This window comes from Salvia hispanica, chromosome 3 (assembly GCF_023119035.1).
Source record: "Salvia hispanica cultivar TCC Black 2014 chromosome 3, UniMelb_Shisp_WGS_1.0, whole genome shotgun sequence".
Taxonomy (NCBI): domain Eukaryota; kingdom Viridiplantae; phylum Streptophyta; class Magnoliopsida; order Lamiales; family Lamiaceae; genus Salvia; species Salvia hispanica.
Genome location: NC_062967.1, coordinates 45,950,816 through 45,970,425, shown reverse-complemented (window position 1 = coordinate 45,970,425; position 19,610 = coordinate 45,950,816). Strand labels below are relative to the sequence as shown.

The window sequence follows — 19,610 nt, the reverse complement described above, 5'->3', positions numbered from 1 at the left end:
TACTTATCATTTATCGTAAAAGTGAAATAAGATTCTTATTATGGGACGAACCGAAATAATAAAGAGAGATTTTCGGAAAAAGGGTTTGATTTCGCTGATCTTTCGAAATCAGGGATTACATTTGTTGACCTTTTAAAATATGGGACCGGGGCATGCAAATTTTTCGGAATAAGGGATTTTTGCATTTTTCTCTTTATTCACTTATTTTTTCTTATTGTTTTGGTCACAATATTTATCAACTGACCAAAATACCCGCCTCAAACTTAGAAAAGAAGTCGCGATGTCATTGAATTTCCGCCTTCTCCACCCTCCTCCTCGGCCCTCCCCTTCACTACATCTCTTCCCCTTACTCAATTCACAGTTGTTCTGTTTTAATCACAAAAAGTTTGAGTCTTGCAAAACGGATTTGACAATTCACAATTAGAGAGAGCAAAACTTCTTGGGTTCACAAACTATGTTGAGGTACTGATGTAGCTACAACGTTTGCTTGAGCCATCTTTTGAGTTATTTTCTCATGAAAGACATATTAGAAATAAAATATTAGGTGAATTTAGAGATGAAAATGGCCACTGTTGATAAAGCAAAGGATCTTATGTACAAGCTTCATAAGGCTTCTTGGGATTCTGCAATACAGAGAAAAATACAGCGAAAAACTTACACAAATTTTATGCAAGACTGCAAGAGAATGTGTGTGAATTGAAGAGGAGTGTACATTTCATATAGTAGAGGATTGATATAGGAGATGATTTATTCAAAAATACGGAGGAGGGTGGAGGCGGCAAAGCCGCGAAGGAGAAGGGGAAGAGGAGGAGGAGATTGGAGGCGGGTCACGAATTATCATGATTGTTTTTTCAGGATTGGGGATCAAATTAAGGGTGGTTTAGTAAATTAATAAGTAATAATAAGAAAAAATAAGTGAACAAAGAGAAAAATGTAAAAAATCCCTCATTCCGAAAAATTCGCATGCCCCGATCCCATATTTTGAAAGGTCAACAAATTTAATCCTCAATTTCAAAAGGTAAGTGAAACCAAACCCTTTTTCCGAAATCTCTCAATAATAAAATATGCCTCTTATGGAACATATAAAATTATTCTTTCCCCTCTGCTTTCAATTCTTAAAATCTCTTTATAAAATCCAGCATCTCAAGAATGTATATATCTTGAGTAAAGCAGGTAAAGAGGGAGTAGTCACAATAATCACAACGGGAGTATTTATTGAGTGACATTGACTTTCCCATACATGATCCTCTTTGAACTTCCCGAGAAAAGGTTAGACAATTCAATGACACTTATAATTCCCCTTTTAATTGTTGGATAATTGTATACCAAATTAACCACCTTATTAGTTTCAAATCGTTGTTTTATTATTGCGTAGATAGAAAGAGAGTTGTAAGTTGTAACTAACCTACGTAAAGCTAAGGGAGAAATGAAAAACAAGGGAAATTGGGGAACAATTTTACATCGAAGGTAATAAAATAAGTGAAAGAAATAGTACGTAATTTTATTTAATTTTCAGAGAATAACTTTTGAGTTAGTACTTAGTGATAAACAACATGGAGTCACCAGCCGCCGTCAACACAATTATGAAATAATAACATCGAAAATAACCTTCTATTCGGCCAACGTTTCTAGAAATATTCGTTTATTTGCACGGAATTTCAATATTTCATTTTGAAATCATATTGCCTCTATTCATTATAATGATTACAACTCTCATTTCATCATTTTAATTAATCAATATAAGTCAGCTTATTTTTATTACAATCAGATCTCACGTTCCATTAATACAAATCTAATTATAAAATTAATATAAAAAGTGAAATTTATATTTTAATAATTTTTAGAGAGTAAATGAATGGGAGTAATTATTTGTGATATATTTAAGATTATAAAAAAGTTTCATTTATTATGGTCTATGAGAAGCAATAGCTACTGATTTCTATAATTATTCTAGTTTCCATACATATTAAGCTTAAAATCAGTGTGTAATCTTGATAATAAAGAACGGCATATTTGGGTTAACTAGGAGTGTATTAAGGAAAATTTTTTGTTGAGAATTGAAAGGCGCAGCGCGGCGGCAATGTCGTCGTTGCAGTTAAGCCCTCCCAAAATTGGAAGCCAAAATCTTGGCAAACAAGAAGAAATGCTGCAACGCACCACCCTTGTCCACAGTGCCAACCAACCCATGATAAACCTGCAAAATTTCGTCTTGACACTCGCCCAAGCTCGTCCAATACCTCCCTCCGCCGAAACCCTCATTCGGGATCGCCTTCACCGCTTTATTTCCGACTACAAAACCCCCGACCACCCAACCTACTCTCATGTAATCATCCTTTCCCTTTCTTATCTGTTTGTATATGCGAATTTCATGTTTGAGGCCATATGCTTTCAATGTCACATTGTTGTATGAAAAGTTGAAATCTTATGTATCAAATCGTTGTGACATTGTTTCAATTTGGTGAAATTTTGTGCTAATATGTGGTATTTACCTTTTCAATTTTATGGATTTGTGCGTGATTTCGTTTTGGCAATGTGTAATCACACATATTCATCTGTTCTCAGTCGTTGTTTTGACCCAGGATCTCGTATTTGATACTTCTGTGTGTATGATAGATGGAATTTGAGTCCATATTTTGTTTGAAAATTTTAATAGATTTATGTAGCATTATGCCTCCTATTTTTTATTGAGCTGGTCTCCCGTTGAGGATGGGGGGAGGAGGGAAGGGAGGACTGAGGAGGGTGTGCGAATCAAAGTTTTTCGCGTTTTTAGTTATCCAGTTGAAGTTTCTCATGGCCTGGATTTTGTTTTCTCGTTGTGCTTCTCAGATGATAGAAAATGCTCTTGGTGTATTGAATGAGAAAGGAGGCTCCTCCCAGAAATCTATATCCCAATATATTGAGAAAAACTACGATAATCTGCCTTGGGCGCATGCCGGTTTGCTGAAGCATCATCTGCAGAGGGCTTGTCAAGAAGGCCAGGTTATAAGAAGTCGCAAAAACAAATATCGGCTTGCTAGGGATGTGGATTCGGGTACAAAAGTCAGCAAGAAACCACGACAGACGAATTGGAAATGGGAGTGTGAGGCAGAGAAGCCCCAACAGCTTAAGATTAGATTGGTCAAGAAAAGAAATGACAAGAGCGAAGCAGTCAAGGAATGTGATGAGAAAGAAGAAGCTTTAACAGAAAACAGGGAGGATCAGACGAAAAGTTGGCTATCTTGTGTTGATGGAGAAAAAAGTTTCCATACCAATTCTCCTTCCGTTTTGCAAGATGACATGATTGCTGCCGCTGATGAAAAGAAATGCTCTGAGGAGGAAGACGGGCCTTGCTCAGTTGCAGAAGCCGACATTCATACACCAGAGCATCGAGTTGACCATGAGCCCAAGCCTTCCACTCCTGAAAGGCCTCCGGGTTTTGATTCGCTTGGAGTTGAGAATGTACATGAGTCAGATGTTGTGGATGTCATCAAAGGCCAAGAAGAATCTGAGGCGCCTGCAGTGCTTCAGACTGAGCCAGATATGATGACTATAGATTCTTCGGAGTATGCATTGTCGATTGAACAAGAACCTCAAGAACAGCCCCCGTTGCCAAAAGAAGAGATTTTGCAAGCGAAGCAACTACGAAGGAGTCTGAGAACTCGCCCTGCCAGACCCCAAGTTGCTCGAGATATAGCTGCATTGCTGCCAGTAGATTGTCCTAAAGGGCGTCCAGTAACAGTCCGCAGGCATCAAAGGATGTCGTTGAAGCAAAGCCCTAGGAGCTGGCCACCCACGAAAGCAACCTCTGTGGACAAACTTCAGGATTCTCCCGAATCTCAAAACGAAATAATGCCGCGGCTACTCAAACAAAATCCTGTAAAGTATGTGGATGACTGCAGAGAAGAAGAGTTCAAGCAAACGGGATCCACCCATGTGCCTAAACGTCATCTGCACAAAGCGCTAAAAGAACAACAGCTTGGAAGACCACCAGCACGTCGTTCTGCTAGGCTCCTGAACCAAAAATGACGCATCCTCATCATATTCAATGCGCTTACTTGAATTTGGATGAGCAGAGTCTCAGCATTCCACTCAAAGCCCCAAACGTCGAAGCCATTGGAGACCTGCTAGGGTCGAATGCAACCTTAATTCTAGCCAGCTTAGGTGACTGGAGGAGGCTTCAAAAGACTGATTTTCAGTTCAACCTAGGTCTTTATTTGATGACTTATTTGTTTATTTATTTAAACTAATTTAATCTTTTCTTGAATAACTACTGATTAGTTCATTATAAGATCGTTATATTACTTTCTAACATTTCATTTCTGAACTCAGAAACAATGCTGGCTAGTCAGCAAACATGGTAAGAGATTAAAGCACCAAATTTTCCCTATTTGTGGTTTCTTGAAATATATTTAGATGAGGGAGGCTTTGCACATTATATTAGAAACATATTACATATGTATAGTAGTTGAGAATATGAGCATGTGACAGTAAGCCGAAGTATGAGTAATCATGAATGGCCACACACACAGATTTATATCTTACCACTTATAATATGGTCTCATAAATTCTTCCACTTTTGTGATTCGAAAGTATTTGGAAGATATTTGTTATTTTAGTATAAATGTAAAGACATGATTGCTGATACAGAGTTGCCTGTTTTTCAACACTTCCATATCTAGAGAATGCTCCTGTTCATGCTTTCATGCAATCATCACTTTGCACACACCAACTATATTAATTCATTGAAGTATCAATGTATCTTCAGATTTAATAATTTATGGACTTGTAACTTTACATAGCTTGAGTTATTTTTTTCATAAAATATGCTGATTTTCATACCTTCGGATCATCGGATGCATGGTGCATTAATTCTAATCCAAATAATGATCAATAAGTTTTACATAGTACTATATGACTATATGAGACGTGTTAAACCAGAGAAGAGATTATATACTCCAATGCTCAAATTTTAGGCAATGTTTGGAACTTTTTCGCATTCTTTCAAGTTTTAAATTAGTTCTTCCTCTGTCCCATAAAAATAGAAATATTGGGAGACAAGTGTTTTAATTTACAATTAGTAAAATAAGAGAAAAAGTAATTGAGGTATCCATACTTGAAAATAGACCCACCTTATTAGACATAAAGAATTTACCAAAAATGAAAGTATGCTATTTTTATGGGATGAATAGAATAATTTTTTCCCCTTCCATTTCATGCTAAAGATACTCTAGTTTATCCTATTCGGATTTGTATTCAAACTCTAATTCTATTATACAAAGATTCTCTGATTCTTCTAATTCTAATTCTAATTCTAATTCTAATTCTACTCTTCAAACTCTAGTTCTATTATACCAACGATACTCTAATTTTTCCAATTATAATTCCTCTAGTTCTATTATACCAAAGATACTCTAATTTTTCCAATTCAAATTCTAATTCAAATTCTAATTCTACTCTACCAAAGGTTTGACACTCTAATTTGTGGTGAATGATGAGAATTTCCAATTCCGTGATTTACACGCTTGGGAGACGGCAGGGGAGTGGGGGGACCACTCGCATTCCGGTGCCCTACCGTGAGGTCATAATTGAGCAGAAAACAGAGGGCCCCACCTGTCCCCCCCATGTATGTGGTGGGCCCCCACACAACGGCATGTTTGGAGCCTGCCTCCTTAATGCGCCTTCCCATCATTAATTAATGTCGCCCTCGTGTGTGCAAATTCTACCTCTACATTTACCCTAATTTCGTGTTTCCACAAAATTGCACCTCCCAATTCCGGAAATTGTAATTATTCATCCAACATATTTCATCATTTACTTGTCTCTGTGCTCCATCATCCATGCTACAATTTTCAACTATGCTACTCATTTCTAATTATAGTGTTCCACCCGTGGAAATTTACCAAATCGGATCAAATTCTTTTGTTACTCCTACTATAGTCTACACTTCAAATTTAACTACGTTGCATAATTTAGATTTAGAGTTGGGTACGAATAATACTTCATCCATCCCACTTTAGCAGTCTCGTTGATTTTTCTGCACTCGTTTTGTAAAAATGATACTCCCCCCTCTGTCTCAAGATATTAAAACCCTTTTTTTTGGGCACATGAATTTAGGAGATGTTGTTTAGTGGTATAAATGGAGTTGGTAGTAAAGTAAATTTTTACCATAAATAGAAATGACTCAAATATATTGGGATATCCCAAAAATGAATAAGGGTCTAATATCTTGGGACGGAGAGAGTAATAAATAGTTAAATGAGAGAAATGGTAAATTATTCTTTCTCTTACTTTACCATTTCTCTACTCTAACTATTTATTATCTTTTTTACAAAATGAAGGCAGAAAAATCAATAGAACTGCTAAAGTGAGATATGGGGAGTAATACTTTTATTTTATAACGTATGTTGATAAACTCGTGACATATGATATCCAACGAGTTTGTTAAAAATATGAAGATACTTACCAATATTTTAAGAGCTATAAAGTAAAGAAAAAATGATGTTTTTTCTCGAAAGTAACCCCAACCAACATAGAGACATATATGATCGAATGTGATCGTAATTAGGAGCTCGAGACACATGCTTTTTTAATTTGCATGATACACCAACAAACTGAATTGCTTGTAATAGTATATCATTTCATTTTGAACTATTGTATATGAGTCATTACTGTTTGCTATGCTTGCAGCACTCCAACGTGATATGCTCCGACTTCTATAGGTATACCTTTTTTTTTTTTTTTTAATTCCCAAGTCATTTTAGTTATTTTTCCAATTGGCATTGAGAATATGTTGCATTTGCTTTGAGTAGTGACACGATAGTTAGGTAAACGTAATTTTTAACTAATCTGCTATTCATTTAAATATTTTCTTATAAGGTCATCCATAACGTTATCTCTTATCCATCTGTTAACCCTCTTATCTTTTCATTATTTATAGACCCCACTGTACTTTTCACCCCATCTTTTAACTAAGAGATAGCACATACATCCCTCCATCTTTTAACCATCTCATCTCTTAACTATTCATTCAATTTCATTTTTTTTATTTTCAACAAATCCAATTAATAAAAATACACTTCATTAAATAAAATAAAATTATAATTTAAAATCCTAAAAATATAAAAAACACATAATTAAAATCCTAAAAAAATAAAAACACATAATTAAAATCATAAAAAAATAAAAAAAAACACACCATTAAAAACACACCATAATTAAAATCCTCCCTACGTCGATCTTCTTCTAGCGATTGTTCCATTACTAGACGCATTTGTTCAAATTGATCCATGAATTGATTCAATTTGGGAGAAGAAAAATGTTTTGAGATGAAGAATGTAGAGTGTTTGATGAGAATAGAGAGTTTTTTTTATGGTGGATAATTTGTGGGAATTATTTGGTATTTATAGAAGTGATTGGAGACTTTAAAAAAATTGAAAAAAAATTACAAATTTGAAAAAAACGGCTATAAACGGCTAATATAATTTTTGGAATTTTTTTTATATATATTTTTTAATTTTTAATTTTTTTTCTGAATTTTTTAAAAAAATCAATTTTAACGGATATAAACGACGCCCACTCATGGGCCGGCGAGTGGGCGTCACGCACGAACCACAGCTCGCCACTTCGCCAAGGCGTGTGGCGAGTTGTCTCGCTAGCTTTCTCTTCGGAACGAGACGGAGACGAGATGGCGACGAGACGGAGCTTGCATCGCTGTCTCGCTGACGAGATGGAGACACCCACGCTATGCGCTGTGGGTGCCCTAAATATATGTATATATTGAGAATTTACAATCACACGTGCATAGCCATCACCAAATAAATCTTTTCTTTAGGCATAATCATACATAAGTTCCACTATAAGACCAAACGCATATATTCAAATATTATTGTCGGTCCATGAATATTAGTCGTTCTTATTTAGCTACATCACTTTCATGAGTTACATTATACTAGTACTACCTTTCGAGTAATTTTTTTCACGTATTATTTTATTTGAAATACTTTGCAACGCTAGCTAATGAAAAATGGACCAATTATTTACGCTTAAGATACCATGACCAATTTAATCTAGAGAATATTATGTTGCTACGTTGATTTGGTCCCACTATTTTTCATGACATAGTGTGAAAGAGAGAATTATAAATTTATACTGGAATATGGGATGCATAATAGTGATATAGAGGCTAAAGTATGTGAATTTGTACGTGATACATTGTTAATTAGGATTGACAATTCATATATGTGTTTCATGTCGTTATCATGTCAGCACTTAAATGCGAGTATGATCTGCGAGAGATCAGCTTGACATGCGGCATGATTTAATTTGTGTTCATATAGTTTTAAACTTTAACTAAAACATGAAATTAATAAAACAATAAAAATACTAAAACATAGATTTCTTGTATCATACAAAAATAATCCAAAACCGGTTTGAAGTTGGTCTTAGGTCGCATAAGGAGTAATTAATTACTTAATAAGGATAAATAGGGATTGCTTTATTTAGTAACTTCATTATGCTTTTCAAAGACAGGTGTTGCTGAATTCGTACAAATAAACTTGCCACTAATCTGAACAAGTCCAAAGATTAATCCATTTTTAAAATAGTGACATTGCAATAATTTGGTGGATGCGATTTGATTAGGGAGTTAATACCACAATAAATCATGCTTTATAAGGTTTTAACTATGGTTCCAGCTACATAGATAGGCTGTCTTTTTCTTCTTGATGTAAACGAAAGAGCATCCTGTTTATTTTTCTTAACTTTTAATCCCCACTTGTTCTCATTATTTTTTGAATATTTCCATTTTTAGATGCAAAATATACTTCCTACTTCACATAACTCCAACTCCCAATATAAGAATTTGGTTCTTCTAAATCTTACAACTAACTAATACGGACACATAATTATTTATGTTATACATGAAGTGAACTGAGCATACAAATGAATACTCTGTCCGTACCCTAAAATTAAATACTCTTTCCTTTTTAGTTCATCCCCTAAAAAAATTTTATATTTAAGGAAATTTCTTCTTCTCTAATAAGATGAAACTCATTTATCATAAACACATTTTTTTTATATATCTCTTTCACTTTACCAATTTTGTATTAAAACTCATGATGTTTCAAAGTTCCAATTTTTAGGGGACAGATGGGTATTATTATTTAGTCATATATTTAGGACATTTATATGAGCATTAGAAATTTATTTATTTCTTTTAGTATAGGATATTTCTTTAAATGTATGTGAAAAATACAATATTTTAAATATATATCTACGAATCTTTATTAATAATGAATAAATGAAAAGTATTAGTAGTATTATTTTTGCCTAAACTCTCTCACTCTACCCATCGATATCACTCTCCCAAATTCTATATCTCACGGTTCTTTCTCCCTCTTTTCTCTTGCTATATTATTTTATCCGGATATGTATTATTTGTATGAACCCCCCCTCGCAACACATGAAATGATGTGTGTATTAATTAGTTTGGCATTAATATTAGGAAAGGTGGTTGCCAATCATTTCAGCAGCTGACCTTTAAACCGACAGTTCCGGTTCAATAAAGGGGACCTTGCCTTCCCCCCCATCATTCCTGCCACGTGCCCTTTCATAACCCTATTTTTACTCTTGCTTTCCTTTGTTTTTTATCCTCAACCCTTTTCCCTTAATTTCGAAGGATTAAATCTATTGGAAGATACTACTATATGCTTCATTCACATACACAAAAATATTCGGTTATTGAGAAGAAATCAACTACGACACCAAAACATTGGGACAAATTCTTGTTTATTTCCAAGGCAGCCAATGTGAAAGAGACTATATGAAATCAACTGAGAGAACTATTCAAAGTCTTTTATTTTTCCCAATCCTCTACGGGAGCAAAACAACTTAATTTGGAGATAAACTTGTAATTTTTAACGTACATCCTTAATGGAGTACTATATGTAATTTTAATTTCTCGAGAAAAAAACACCATTTCAGGACACACATTAAATTGCAAAAAAAGAAAAAGAGAAGGTGACGTTATATTTTAAAAAATCATGCGAAATTATATACATGTAGACATGTAGTATTTCGGTAGAAATTAAACATATAGGTTACATTTAGCATTTATGTACAAGTCCAAAAAGAAAATTATTTTTGTTTGAATAGCCGTAACTCACACTTAATAAATGATCATGTAAATATTTGATGTTTGGACCAATATAGAGGAACAACTTGTATCATCCTAGGTAGTGAAAAAACATTCCAGTCTTGACGAGTATATGTAGTATATGTGTATATTTCAAAGAAATCATGATTTTTTGGCTTGACCATTTCGCATATGACCTTTCCACCCTTTCCCATTTACTCTCCGATATATATATATGTTATATGTATTAATTAAATATTCTTGTCTCCACAAATATAAATTGATAGCTTTTGTGGTCCTCTCTCCTTAATTTCTCATCATTTCATGGAGAATTGTCATACTCCTTTTTGCTTGGACTTAACCATAGGCTTCTCTTCTTCATCTCTTTTATCCTCCGGTAAGAACTAACCAACCTTTTCATAATTTCATTTCTTCTTTAACTCACAATCTTTGATCTAGCTAGCTATTTCTCCATCATAACTGGAGTTTGCTTAATTTTGATGTATATATTTTTGCCTATTTTGGGAGTATTTTAGATGTGAGTTTTTCCTGATCTGAATAAGATGGAAACTAAAAAGGGCACCTTTTTTGGGTGGTAGCATAGAATCAGAAACATGAGTATATTGTTTGTCCTTTTTTTTTGTATGTATGCAAAATTAGGTTTGTGTGGTAAGAACTAATTAATTAAAGATTGTTTGTAGGGGAAAGTGGTGGTGGTAGCACAATTAAAGAGCTGGACATAAACCAAGTGCCCTCATCAGGAACCGAAGAAGAATGCATGGAAGTTGAAGAAGAAGACGAAAGCCCGAATGGGGGCGGCCCGGCTCGGAGAAAGAAGCTTCGCCTCACCAAAGAGCAGTCTCATCTTCTTGAAGAAAGCTTCGGACAAAATCACACCTTAAACCCTGTATGCAATAACAAAACCCTCTTTGTTACATCTCCAAAATCTTCAAATTACTACTAATATTTACTTGTCAGAGGAAAGTGATGACATGTTAATTTGTATTTGTGTGTATTTAATCAAATGCAGAGAGAGAAGGAAACTTTGGCAGAAATATTAGGCTTAAAGCCAAGGCAAGTTGAGGTCTGGTTTCAGAATCGTAGAGCAAGGTATTTTCATATTTTGACCAATTCTAAATGGAAATCTACCTTAATTTCGTGAACTACGTTTTTAACATGTTAATTAGGTTTAATTAGTTACAATTAGGCTCACTATTTTGGACATGAAGGTACTAAAAAGTGGAGTAGTATGCATCAGTACACCTGTACTTTTTTTTGTACAGTTGTATGTATAGCCGTATAGGTAGGTTTAGGAGATGTAATTGTAGAATTTATATACTCCATATAGGTATTTTAGACGTATAATTGTAAAACTTACAGTCAGGTTGGATTTGGCTATACTAAAGGTTGTCAAGGCACAATTTCCATGTCAATTAATTTGATCCAATTGGAAAGATATAAAGTGCAATTTTATGCATCTAGTTCATTTTAGAAATTAAACAGGCATCTTTTTCTTTGCTAGATTGGAGTAAAATGTAAATAGTTATTTTTAGATTCTTTAATAATGTCGAATCATGTAAAAAATGCATAAAATAACACACACATATACACATTATATGTTTCGACATTTATGGATGAACCTTATATGGAATAAAAATTTAATGGTCTTGTTTTAAATAATATTGACTCCGTCTTTAATTTGGGTTTCATAAATTTATGATAATTAATAACATGCGAAAATAAAAACTGGTAAATGTGTAACTGATGCGCAAGAATAAATGAAAGCAGTCAAGATTTTATGCATGCACGTTAATTCAAAGAAACAATTTGACCGAGTCAATTTAGTAGTAATAAATAGGTTTTCATTAATCACAACTACTTAGCCTAATTAATCTTAATTATCAACACTGATTCAACTTTTTATGAATATCTAATAGGAGCAAGCTGAAGCAGACAGAAATGGAGTGTGAGTACTTGAAAAGATGGTTTGGATCACTGAGTGAGCAAAACAGGAAGCTGCATAAAGAGGTGGAGGAGCTCAGGGCAATTAACGTCGGCAGCCACCGCCACAGCCACCTCTCGCCACCGGCTTCTGCCCTCTCGATGTGCCCTCGCTGCGAGCGCGTCACCGCCGCCTCCAACACAAAGATGTCTCATCTCCGGCAACGGCAACTCTCCGCTGCTTGCTATAATTAGTAGTGCTAAGCGTTATGTTAGTTCACTACTTCTACTACTAATTTGAATTAGTATATATAATTATATAGACTAGTTTTTGAAGGATCATTGCTGAATGCACTTAAATATTGCAGGGGAACAATCTTTGTTTCACTTAATATGACATTATGATCTTCTAAATTCGTGTTTTCGTGATCTTTTATTATGAATGAACTGCGTATATTATGATTTTGGGACAATATATCAGAGTTTCGGATCAATCCTACTAAAATGCAGGCTAATCACAATTTTATCGAACTTCACCCTAAATATACGGGTTATGGGCTAGCACAATGAATGACGGATGAGCTAAAATCTTTAATTCAAATTATCTTGTTAATCTTAAAGATTATATTTTTTTGTGGTAAATAATATATACACATCTATATTATGAACACAACAAACAACGAAATATATATAATCAATTTTCAAAGAAATGTGAGGGAATATTTTAAATGAATGAATACATTAGGGCATATATTTTTTTAAAAAAAGAAGGAAATGTGGAAGAATAGTTCAAATATAATAATACAACATACTACAAATGAAAAGTAAATTAAAAAAAAACCCTATATTTTTGCATCCAACGAGCTAGCTTGATTAGCTCGATTCCTAATTGGGTTGTAATTTTTCAACCACAACCCTCTAAATTTAGTGGGCTATGGGCCAGCCTATCGTATTCGGATTGTAGCATCCCTATATGATAGGTGTAGATACTCAAGATTATTAAATATGTGTAATAATTCACTGGCTAGATATATGCATTTTTTGCTCAAAGCAATCTTGTGCATGTAATTGGGCTGCACCAACACAATCACTTCCAAGGCATAGCTATAATGGGTTTTGAAAACTAAGAAGCACATCCTTTTACTTTTTTCTACATTTAAATATAAATTAAATACTTGGATGTACTGGCAAAAACGTCAAAAGCCCAAAAACGAGCCTTTTACTATTGTTTTTTTCTTTTTTAGCGGGCGAAAACGGGACTTTTACCAAAGTAGAAAATTAAGTAGTTGGGCTGGGAACTTGGTTCAATCATTATATTCGAATTGTTATAAAAAGCCCAAACTTGCATTTAATCTGATCCAATTACATTATACTATTCACAAATGTATGATTTGATCCAATTACACCAACTATCGAAACTCCATCGCAAAGATTTAAATAATGTTGATCAATAATGCAACATTCGTGTTTCAAAAATTCATTGAATATAATAGAAGTCACGATTCAGACAAGAGAGCAACTTTAGGATCGTTTCACTAAATAAAACAATACTAGTGGATCGGAGTAGTATTACTTATAAAGGATATCGAAGAGACTACACACAATACTTTGATTTTTCCCAACAATCTATTTTTATTTCCACGTCATTTTCATGTAGATGTCATAAAACGGGTGCCCCTACGACAAGACCCTACTATATACCTTACGCTCTACTTTATTCATTTAAATAAAATAAAAATAGCAAGATATATAGGCGCCTCGCTTTTATCTTTATTCCCTACATTTTTGTGAAAAACAACAAATTAGACTATAGAAAATTGGGGAAAAAAGGTTCTGACTTTTCCTTCCTCTCTTTTGTTGATAAAGAGGCTACGGCAAGAGAATAATGCTGTGCTCTTTTTTTTTCTTTTCAGGCCAATGTGGTGGGATTTCTTAACAAATATTAACATACCAAAAGTCTAAATTGAGAGTTATTAGGCTTTATTTTGTATGCATATGGAAGTATGGTGACTATTCACATCATCAACTTCAAACACAAAGATTGCTAATTAATATGAATCCATATATAAAAATTCAATTCGGTAAAACCAAAAGACCAAAATAAATAAATAAAATACTACTAGTATTTAATTAATTGAAATGAGGATAGGGACATCTTAGCCAGATTTAGAAGTAACCAAACCACAAACTAATGTGATGGATATATACTAGTCCAAAATCAATATCTAGATATTTTCCATGAACTTTAATTATATCCATATAATGATAATTAAAATAGTACGATTGGTATTAGGGTAAATTGACACACAAAAAAAGCATAAAATTGACCTAACTTGTAATCAGTACAACTGCATAACATTGTAATTACAATATGACGACCTTTTACTATGGTATTTCCAACGTACTCTAGTTTTTCAGCTGTAAAACCATATTTCATTAGTATTAAGGTGGTGTCGTTATTGCAAATTAATTGCACATTTATTTTCGGCAACTGACCACCCCTTGTTATTATTGTAATTATGTTCTTTGGATTAATTACTAATTATTCTCAATACACTATACACCTTCAGATGCTGTATAGGTTTGTATTTCAATATTTCATAGTCAAACACACTATTAAAGTGCCCACGCAGAATATACAGAAAATCAATATTCATTCTTTATGTGTTAGAATAAATGAGTAAAAAAAGAGCTCTAAAAAAAGTTGTTTCGCCTTTGGAATTTGCAAAGTGATAAAGACCATAGGCCATAGTACCTTTAATTCGCTTTATCTTTTCTTTGTTAAACAAATTATGGTGCAATAAATTACATTAATACTTCAATCCTACTTTGTCCGTATGCTCAACTATATATACTAATTGAACCAATACATTAAATTCAAACCTCTCGTTGTATGTAAATAAATAACAAAATACCAAATTAATTACGAATTTCTTGCAAAAAAACTGATCCAAGCGATTGATTTTCGAACGGATCACATTTTTTTATCTGTTTTGAGAAAATCAAATTGTAATTATACAATTCTAATGTGATCATAATTGATTTTCATAAATGACAAACAAATTCAGTACAAACACAATGGAAAGAAATGAAAAAAAAAAAAAATCATACTAGCAAAATATGTGTGAATGATGACACGCCTCAAACGAAAAAAGCTACTACTAATTAATATTAATTGAATGCAAAATAATAAAAAACAGAAATAAAGAAAACGATGAGGATTGATCCTTGAGCAGCAGTTGATGAAGACTGATCTTGATGTGGTGGCTTCCGGTAGTAATAAGGAAACCACGGCACTATAGGCTCCGGCGGCGGCTGTGCGCCGCCGTAAGTAGAGGTTGGTGGTGGATCGTATGGGAAGATTCCGGCAGGAGGGTTGTTGGAGAGGGCTGGAGGGGAGAAAGTGGTAGAAGGCGGCGTTGTGGTCACCGGAGGGATTTCTCCGGGGCCTATAGGCGGCGGATAACACGGATACGGGCACTCCTGCGACGTCGTGGGGGCCGGAAAGTTGAAGATTGTTGAGAGAAAGGCTAGAGTTGAGAGTAGCTTGTGAAGAGTGGAGGTAGCCATGGTTTAATGGAGTTGTGTGTTTTGAGAAGAGTCAATACTAAGTGGAGTATAATAATTTGTGAGGCGATGGGGCTATTTATGTGTCTTTTTGGTTATAAATACACAAGGTATATTTTTATTTTACCTTTCCAAAAGGTAAATATGCCTTTTCAAATATTAAAGAAAAGTAAATAAAAATTATTACCATATTTATCTTTCTACATGGGGAAGAAATAAATATACTACTTCTACTACGATATATTTCTTCAAAATTGAAGAAGGTATGTGTTATATTGCTAACTCATGATGTAATTGCTAACTACAACTAAATAATAGTCATTAGATATCCAAATTAAAGGGCTTAGATCACTAATCCCTAATTGTCAATATACGATCAATGAAAAACGTGAATAAGGCCATAGGATTAATTCCAAAAAATATCAACATGGGTATTAATGTCAATTAACTACATGTTTAGTTATTACTAACTTTTAAAAGAAATCCCAAAACTTTAAATTCATATAACATATATCAAATTAAAGATAATTTCATTAGGATTCCAACGATATCCTACATGCATATGTTCCGACGTCAAAATTTAAAAAAAAAAATCAAATTTTTTAATTTTTTCGTACAATAAGCAGAAATGTCAACATACTATATAAAATATGTCAATATAATACATGTAGAATGTCAATATAAGCAATGGGTTAACATTCTTAAAGCATCATGTTGACATTCTCAAAGCATTGTGTTGATATTTTCGAATAACTATATTGACATTTTCATCCAAAACTCTAATTTGGAATTTTTTTTAATCTTTTTTTATTTTATTAATGAAAACGAAAATTACACGTGGCAAATTGTAGACCACACATTTTCTAAAATCCTATGACCTTAAATTAGTTGTAGTTAGCAATTAAATGATGAGTTAGTAATTGATCACTCCCCTGTATATATATATTTCTTATTAGAGAATGAGTTAAACTTTATGATTAGAAATAATAAATATAAGTACTATTTAGTTATTTCTATATCTCCATTACCTCTTCCTTTGATGCTCTTAGACCTTAGTGTAGTTGGGTGAATTTTATCATGATAGAAAGAGACCAAAAAGCTTGGTATAACTAAAGCAAAGGCGGAGGGGAGAGCTACTTTTAAGATTTTAGTGTAAACTTTTGAAGCTGAAAATCCATGTTGGTATTGTAAGGATAATATGTTATTTTATGGAATGAGAGTGAAAATGAGAAATATTAGGATATATCTCCGTCTAATTTGTTATGCTAATTAGCATAAGTAAATGCGGCTCTACAATTGTGTACTTGAGTTTCAAATATTTTTTAATAATAAAGAGAATGTATTCCCTTCCTCAATTCCATAGTAGTGGAGACATTTATTTTCGATACAGAGATTAAAAAATATGTGTAATGTGTTAAATAAAAAGATAATAAAGTAAGAGAGAGGATAAATTAGAGAGAATAAAGTAAGAGAGAGGAAAATATAAATGAGAAGAAATGTGTTAACTTTTACTAAAAAAGAAAAAATAACTCTATTATTATGAAATATATTAAAATGACAAAATAACTCTACTATTATGGAATGAATGGAATAACGTATTGTGTATCTAAAGATAACGAGTCTTGATTCTGAGGGGTCAACTAGACCTTCATGTTTTGCAAAGAAAGTCTCAGACCTTGTCCGGTCACTTAACAGGAGTTATGGGCCTGATTCGCACCAAACTAAGGTGCAACTTGAAAACAGGCTTGATTTTAATGGGCCTGAATAACCAATAGAATTTATGGGACTAGTTTGTAAAGTCTGAAAGGAGTCAAGCCCGATATGAGAAATGAAAAAGGTTTGTTGATGAATATACTATGAAGCCCGATATGAGAAATGAAAAAGGTTTGTTGATGAATATACTATGAAATTCACGGTACTCCCTCCAGTCCATAGTAATGAAGTCATTTTATCATTTTGGTACGTTCCAAAGTAATGGAGTTATTTCCTTTTTTAGTAAAAGTCAACAAATTTTTCCACATCTACCTTATTTTCTCTTACTTTTTTTTCTCTCTTTATCTCTCTATCTTTTTTATTTTTTACTTTATTCTCTCTTTACTTAATTCACTTAACGCAATTTTTTCTAATCTCCATGCTAAAAAGAAACGCTTCAATTGCTGCATAAGAGAGGAAGTAGTATACAGAATGCTGTTGAAATTTGGAATAAAGAAGTGCTTATTGATATGCATTGGATTGATGAGAGTCTCAAAGTAAGTTATATTCTCACCCCTTGCCGCTTGGATCCAACTACTTGTCAATGAATTGGGCCAATCACATCTCGCCAAATCCCATGCACCTCGCCCATGCCAGTTGGCTCTAATATTATGGTTGTACTTATCCACATTATTTTTCATGGGATGATGGTATGGGAGAACATGTTTTCTATACAATGAAACCGAACTGAATTTAACTAAATTCTCTTATATATTGATATTACACATAGTACTTTTATATATTTGCATTATGGGTTTTTTATTTTGTTCATTTATTGATATATTATACACACACTTTTATATATTTGTATTATGGGTTTTTTATTTTGTTCATTTGAAATTATTTTAAGTATTACTTATATTAAATTGCCTATTCATGCGTGTAGTCCTCGTACACGCGATTCAAAGTTTTATAAGAGCAAAGAATCTCACATCGGTGAAGTGGGCACACTTATCAAATCAAATACAATTAAAAATAAATATCCCTAAATAGATTCGACCACGCATGTACTACGTTTCTCGTTATGTATGTTTCTTTTAGTACTACTTACAAACTTTTAATACACACCTTCATGCACAATAACATACTGGAGTACATATTAAACCTTTAATTTATTGAAGGTGAAAATAGGCGGGGAGTGATCAATTGTTAACTCATCATTTAATTGCTAACTATAACTAATTTAAGGCTATAGAATTTTAGAAAATGTATGGTCTACAATTTACCATGTGTAATTTTCATTTTTATTAATAAAATCAAAAAGGATAAAAAAAAAACTCCAAATTAGGATTTTGGATGAAAATGTCAATATAGTATTTCGAAAATATTAACAGAATGTTTTGAGAATGTCAACACAATGCTTTAAGAATGTTAACTCATTGCTTATATTGACATTCTACATGTATTATAATGACATATTTTATATAGTATGTTGACATTTCTGCTTGTACGAAAAAATTAAAGATTTTTTTTTTCTTCAAATTTTGACGTCGGAACATATGCATGTAGGATATTGTTGGAATCCTTATGAAATTATCTTTAATTTGATATATGTTATATGAATTTAGAGTTTTGGGATTTCTTTTAAAAGTTAGTTATAACTGTAGTTAATTGACATTAATACCCCTATTGATATTTTTTGAAATTAATCATATGGCTTTATTGATGTTTTTCGTTGATCGTATTGACATTTAGGGATTAATGATCTAAGCCCTTAATATAAATATCTAATGTCTATTATTTATTTATAGTTAGCAATTAAAATATGAGTTAAAAATATAACACTCCTCGAGAATAGATACTAGTACTAGTGTACTACTATATGCTGGGAGAACTCGTACCAAAAAATTAACTTATTAAAAAAAACCTCATTTAATCTCAAAATTTAATACTACCTATAACTAATGTGAGACATAGTAACAGTTTATCTCACCTACTAATTCATTTATTCTTTTTCCTTCCTTCAAAATACTTCAAAATAATTTAATAATATAAACTTAAAAAATTAAACCTATTCATTTATTTTTGGTTATAAATAAGTAAAAAATTAGTAGCATTAACCAGAGTGCCATGTAGTGCATTCGTGGGTGCTACGTCGTAGCTACTGTTGATGAACTCTATTTACCAATTACATCACGCCACGTCTCATATCTCAGTTCTATTTAACAAGGATATTAGAGTTTGTTTCCTTCAATGTAAAGGAAATGGAGATCTGGTGATGCACCGCTCTCTTCCTCAC

At 33.0% G+C, this 19,610-nt stretch overlaps 3 protein-coding genes across 4 annotated transcripts; 2 read left to right on the top strand and 1 right to left on the bottom strand.

Moving 5' to 3' along the window:
• Positions 1-2,071: 2,071 nt before the first annotated feature.
• Positions 2,072-4,290, top strand: LOC125215843. The gene is made up of 2 exons (XM_048117410.1): positions 2,072-2,323; positions 2,827-4,290. The coding sequence occupies exons 1-2, from the start codon at positions 2,081-2,083 to the stop codon at positions 4,003-4,005; spliced, it is 1,422 nt and encodes a 473-aa protein (XP_047973367.1). The 5' UTR covers positions 2,072-2,080; the 3' UTR covers positions 4,006-4,290.
• Positions 4,291-10,381: 6,091 nt separating this feature from the next.
• Positions 10,382-12,466, top strand: LOC125216231 (homeobox-leucine zipper protein HOX3-like). Of its 2 annotated transcripts, none has more exons than XM_048117889.1 (4): positions 10,382-10,508; positions 10,813-11,018; positions 11,142-11,221; positions 12,049-12,466. In XM_048117889.1, exons 1-4 carry the CDS (start codon positions 10,436-10,438, stop codon positions 12,305-12,307), a joined length of 618 nt encoding a protein of 205 aa, XP_047973846.1. In that variant the 5' UTR covers positions 10,382-10,435; the 3' UTR covers positions 12,308-12,466. The 2 variants fall into 2 exon arrangements, with proteins under 2 accessions (XP_047973846.1, XP_047973847.1); XM_048117890.1 differs by lacking the exon at positions 10,382-10,508 and adding an exon at positions 10,630-10,649.
• Positions 12,467-15,143: 2,677 nt separating this feature from the next.
• On the bottom strand, positions 15,144-15,675 carry LOC125216564 (extensin-like). Its single transcript, XM_048118311.1, has one exon. It carries the CDS (start codon positions 15,620-15,622, stop codon positions 15,224-15,226), a length of 399 nt encoding a protein of 132 aa, XP_047974268.1. The 5' UTR covers positions 15,623-15,675; the 3' UTR covers positions 15,144-15,223.
• Between the last annotated feature and the right edge of the window lie 3,935 nt (positions 15,676-19,610).

Excerpts from the sequence above, each read along its gene's own strand:
- LOC125215843 (XM_048117410.1), top strand. The coding sequence starts at position 2,081 with ATGTCGTCGTTGCAGTTAAGCCCTCCCAAAATTGGAAGCCAAAATCTT. Across the intron at positions 2,324-2,826 it reads ACCACCCAACCTACTCTCAT|ATGATAGAAAATGCTCTTGG; the intron begins GTAATCATCCTT and ends TGTGCTTCTCAG.
- LOC125216231 (XM_048117889.1), top strand. The coding sequence starts at position 10,436 with ATGGAGAATTGTCATACTCCTTTTTGCTTGGACTTAACCATAGGCTTC. Across the intron at positions 11,019-11,141 it reads AAAATCACACCTTAAACCCT|AGAGAGAAGGAAACTTTGGC; the intron begins GTATGCAATAAC and ends AATCAAATGCAG. Across the intron at positions 11,222-12,048 it reads TTTCAGAATCGTAGAGCAAG|GAGCAAGCTGAAGCAGACAG; the intron begins GTATTTTCATAT and ends AATATCTAATAG.
- LOC125216564 (XM_048118311.1), bottom strand. The coding sequence starts at position 15,622 with ATGGCTACCTCCACTCTTCACAAGCTACTCTCAACTCTAGCCTTTCTC.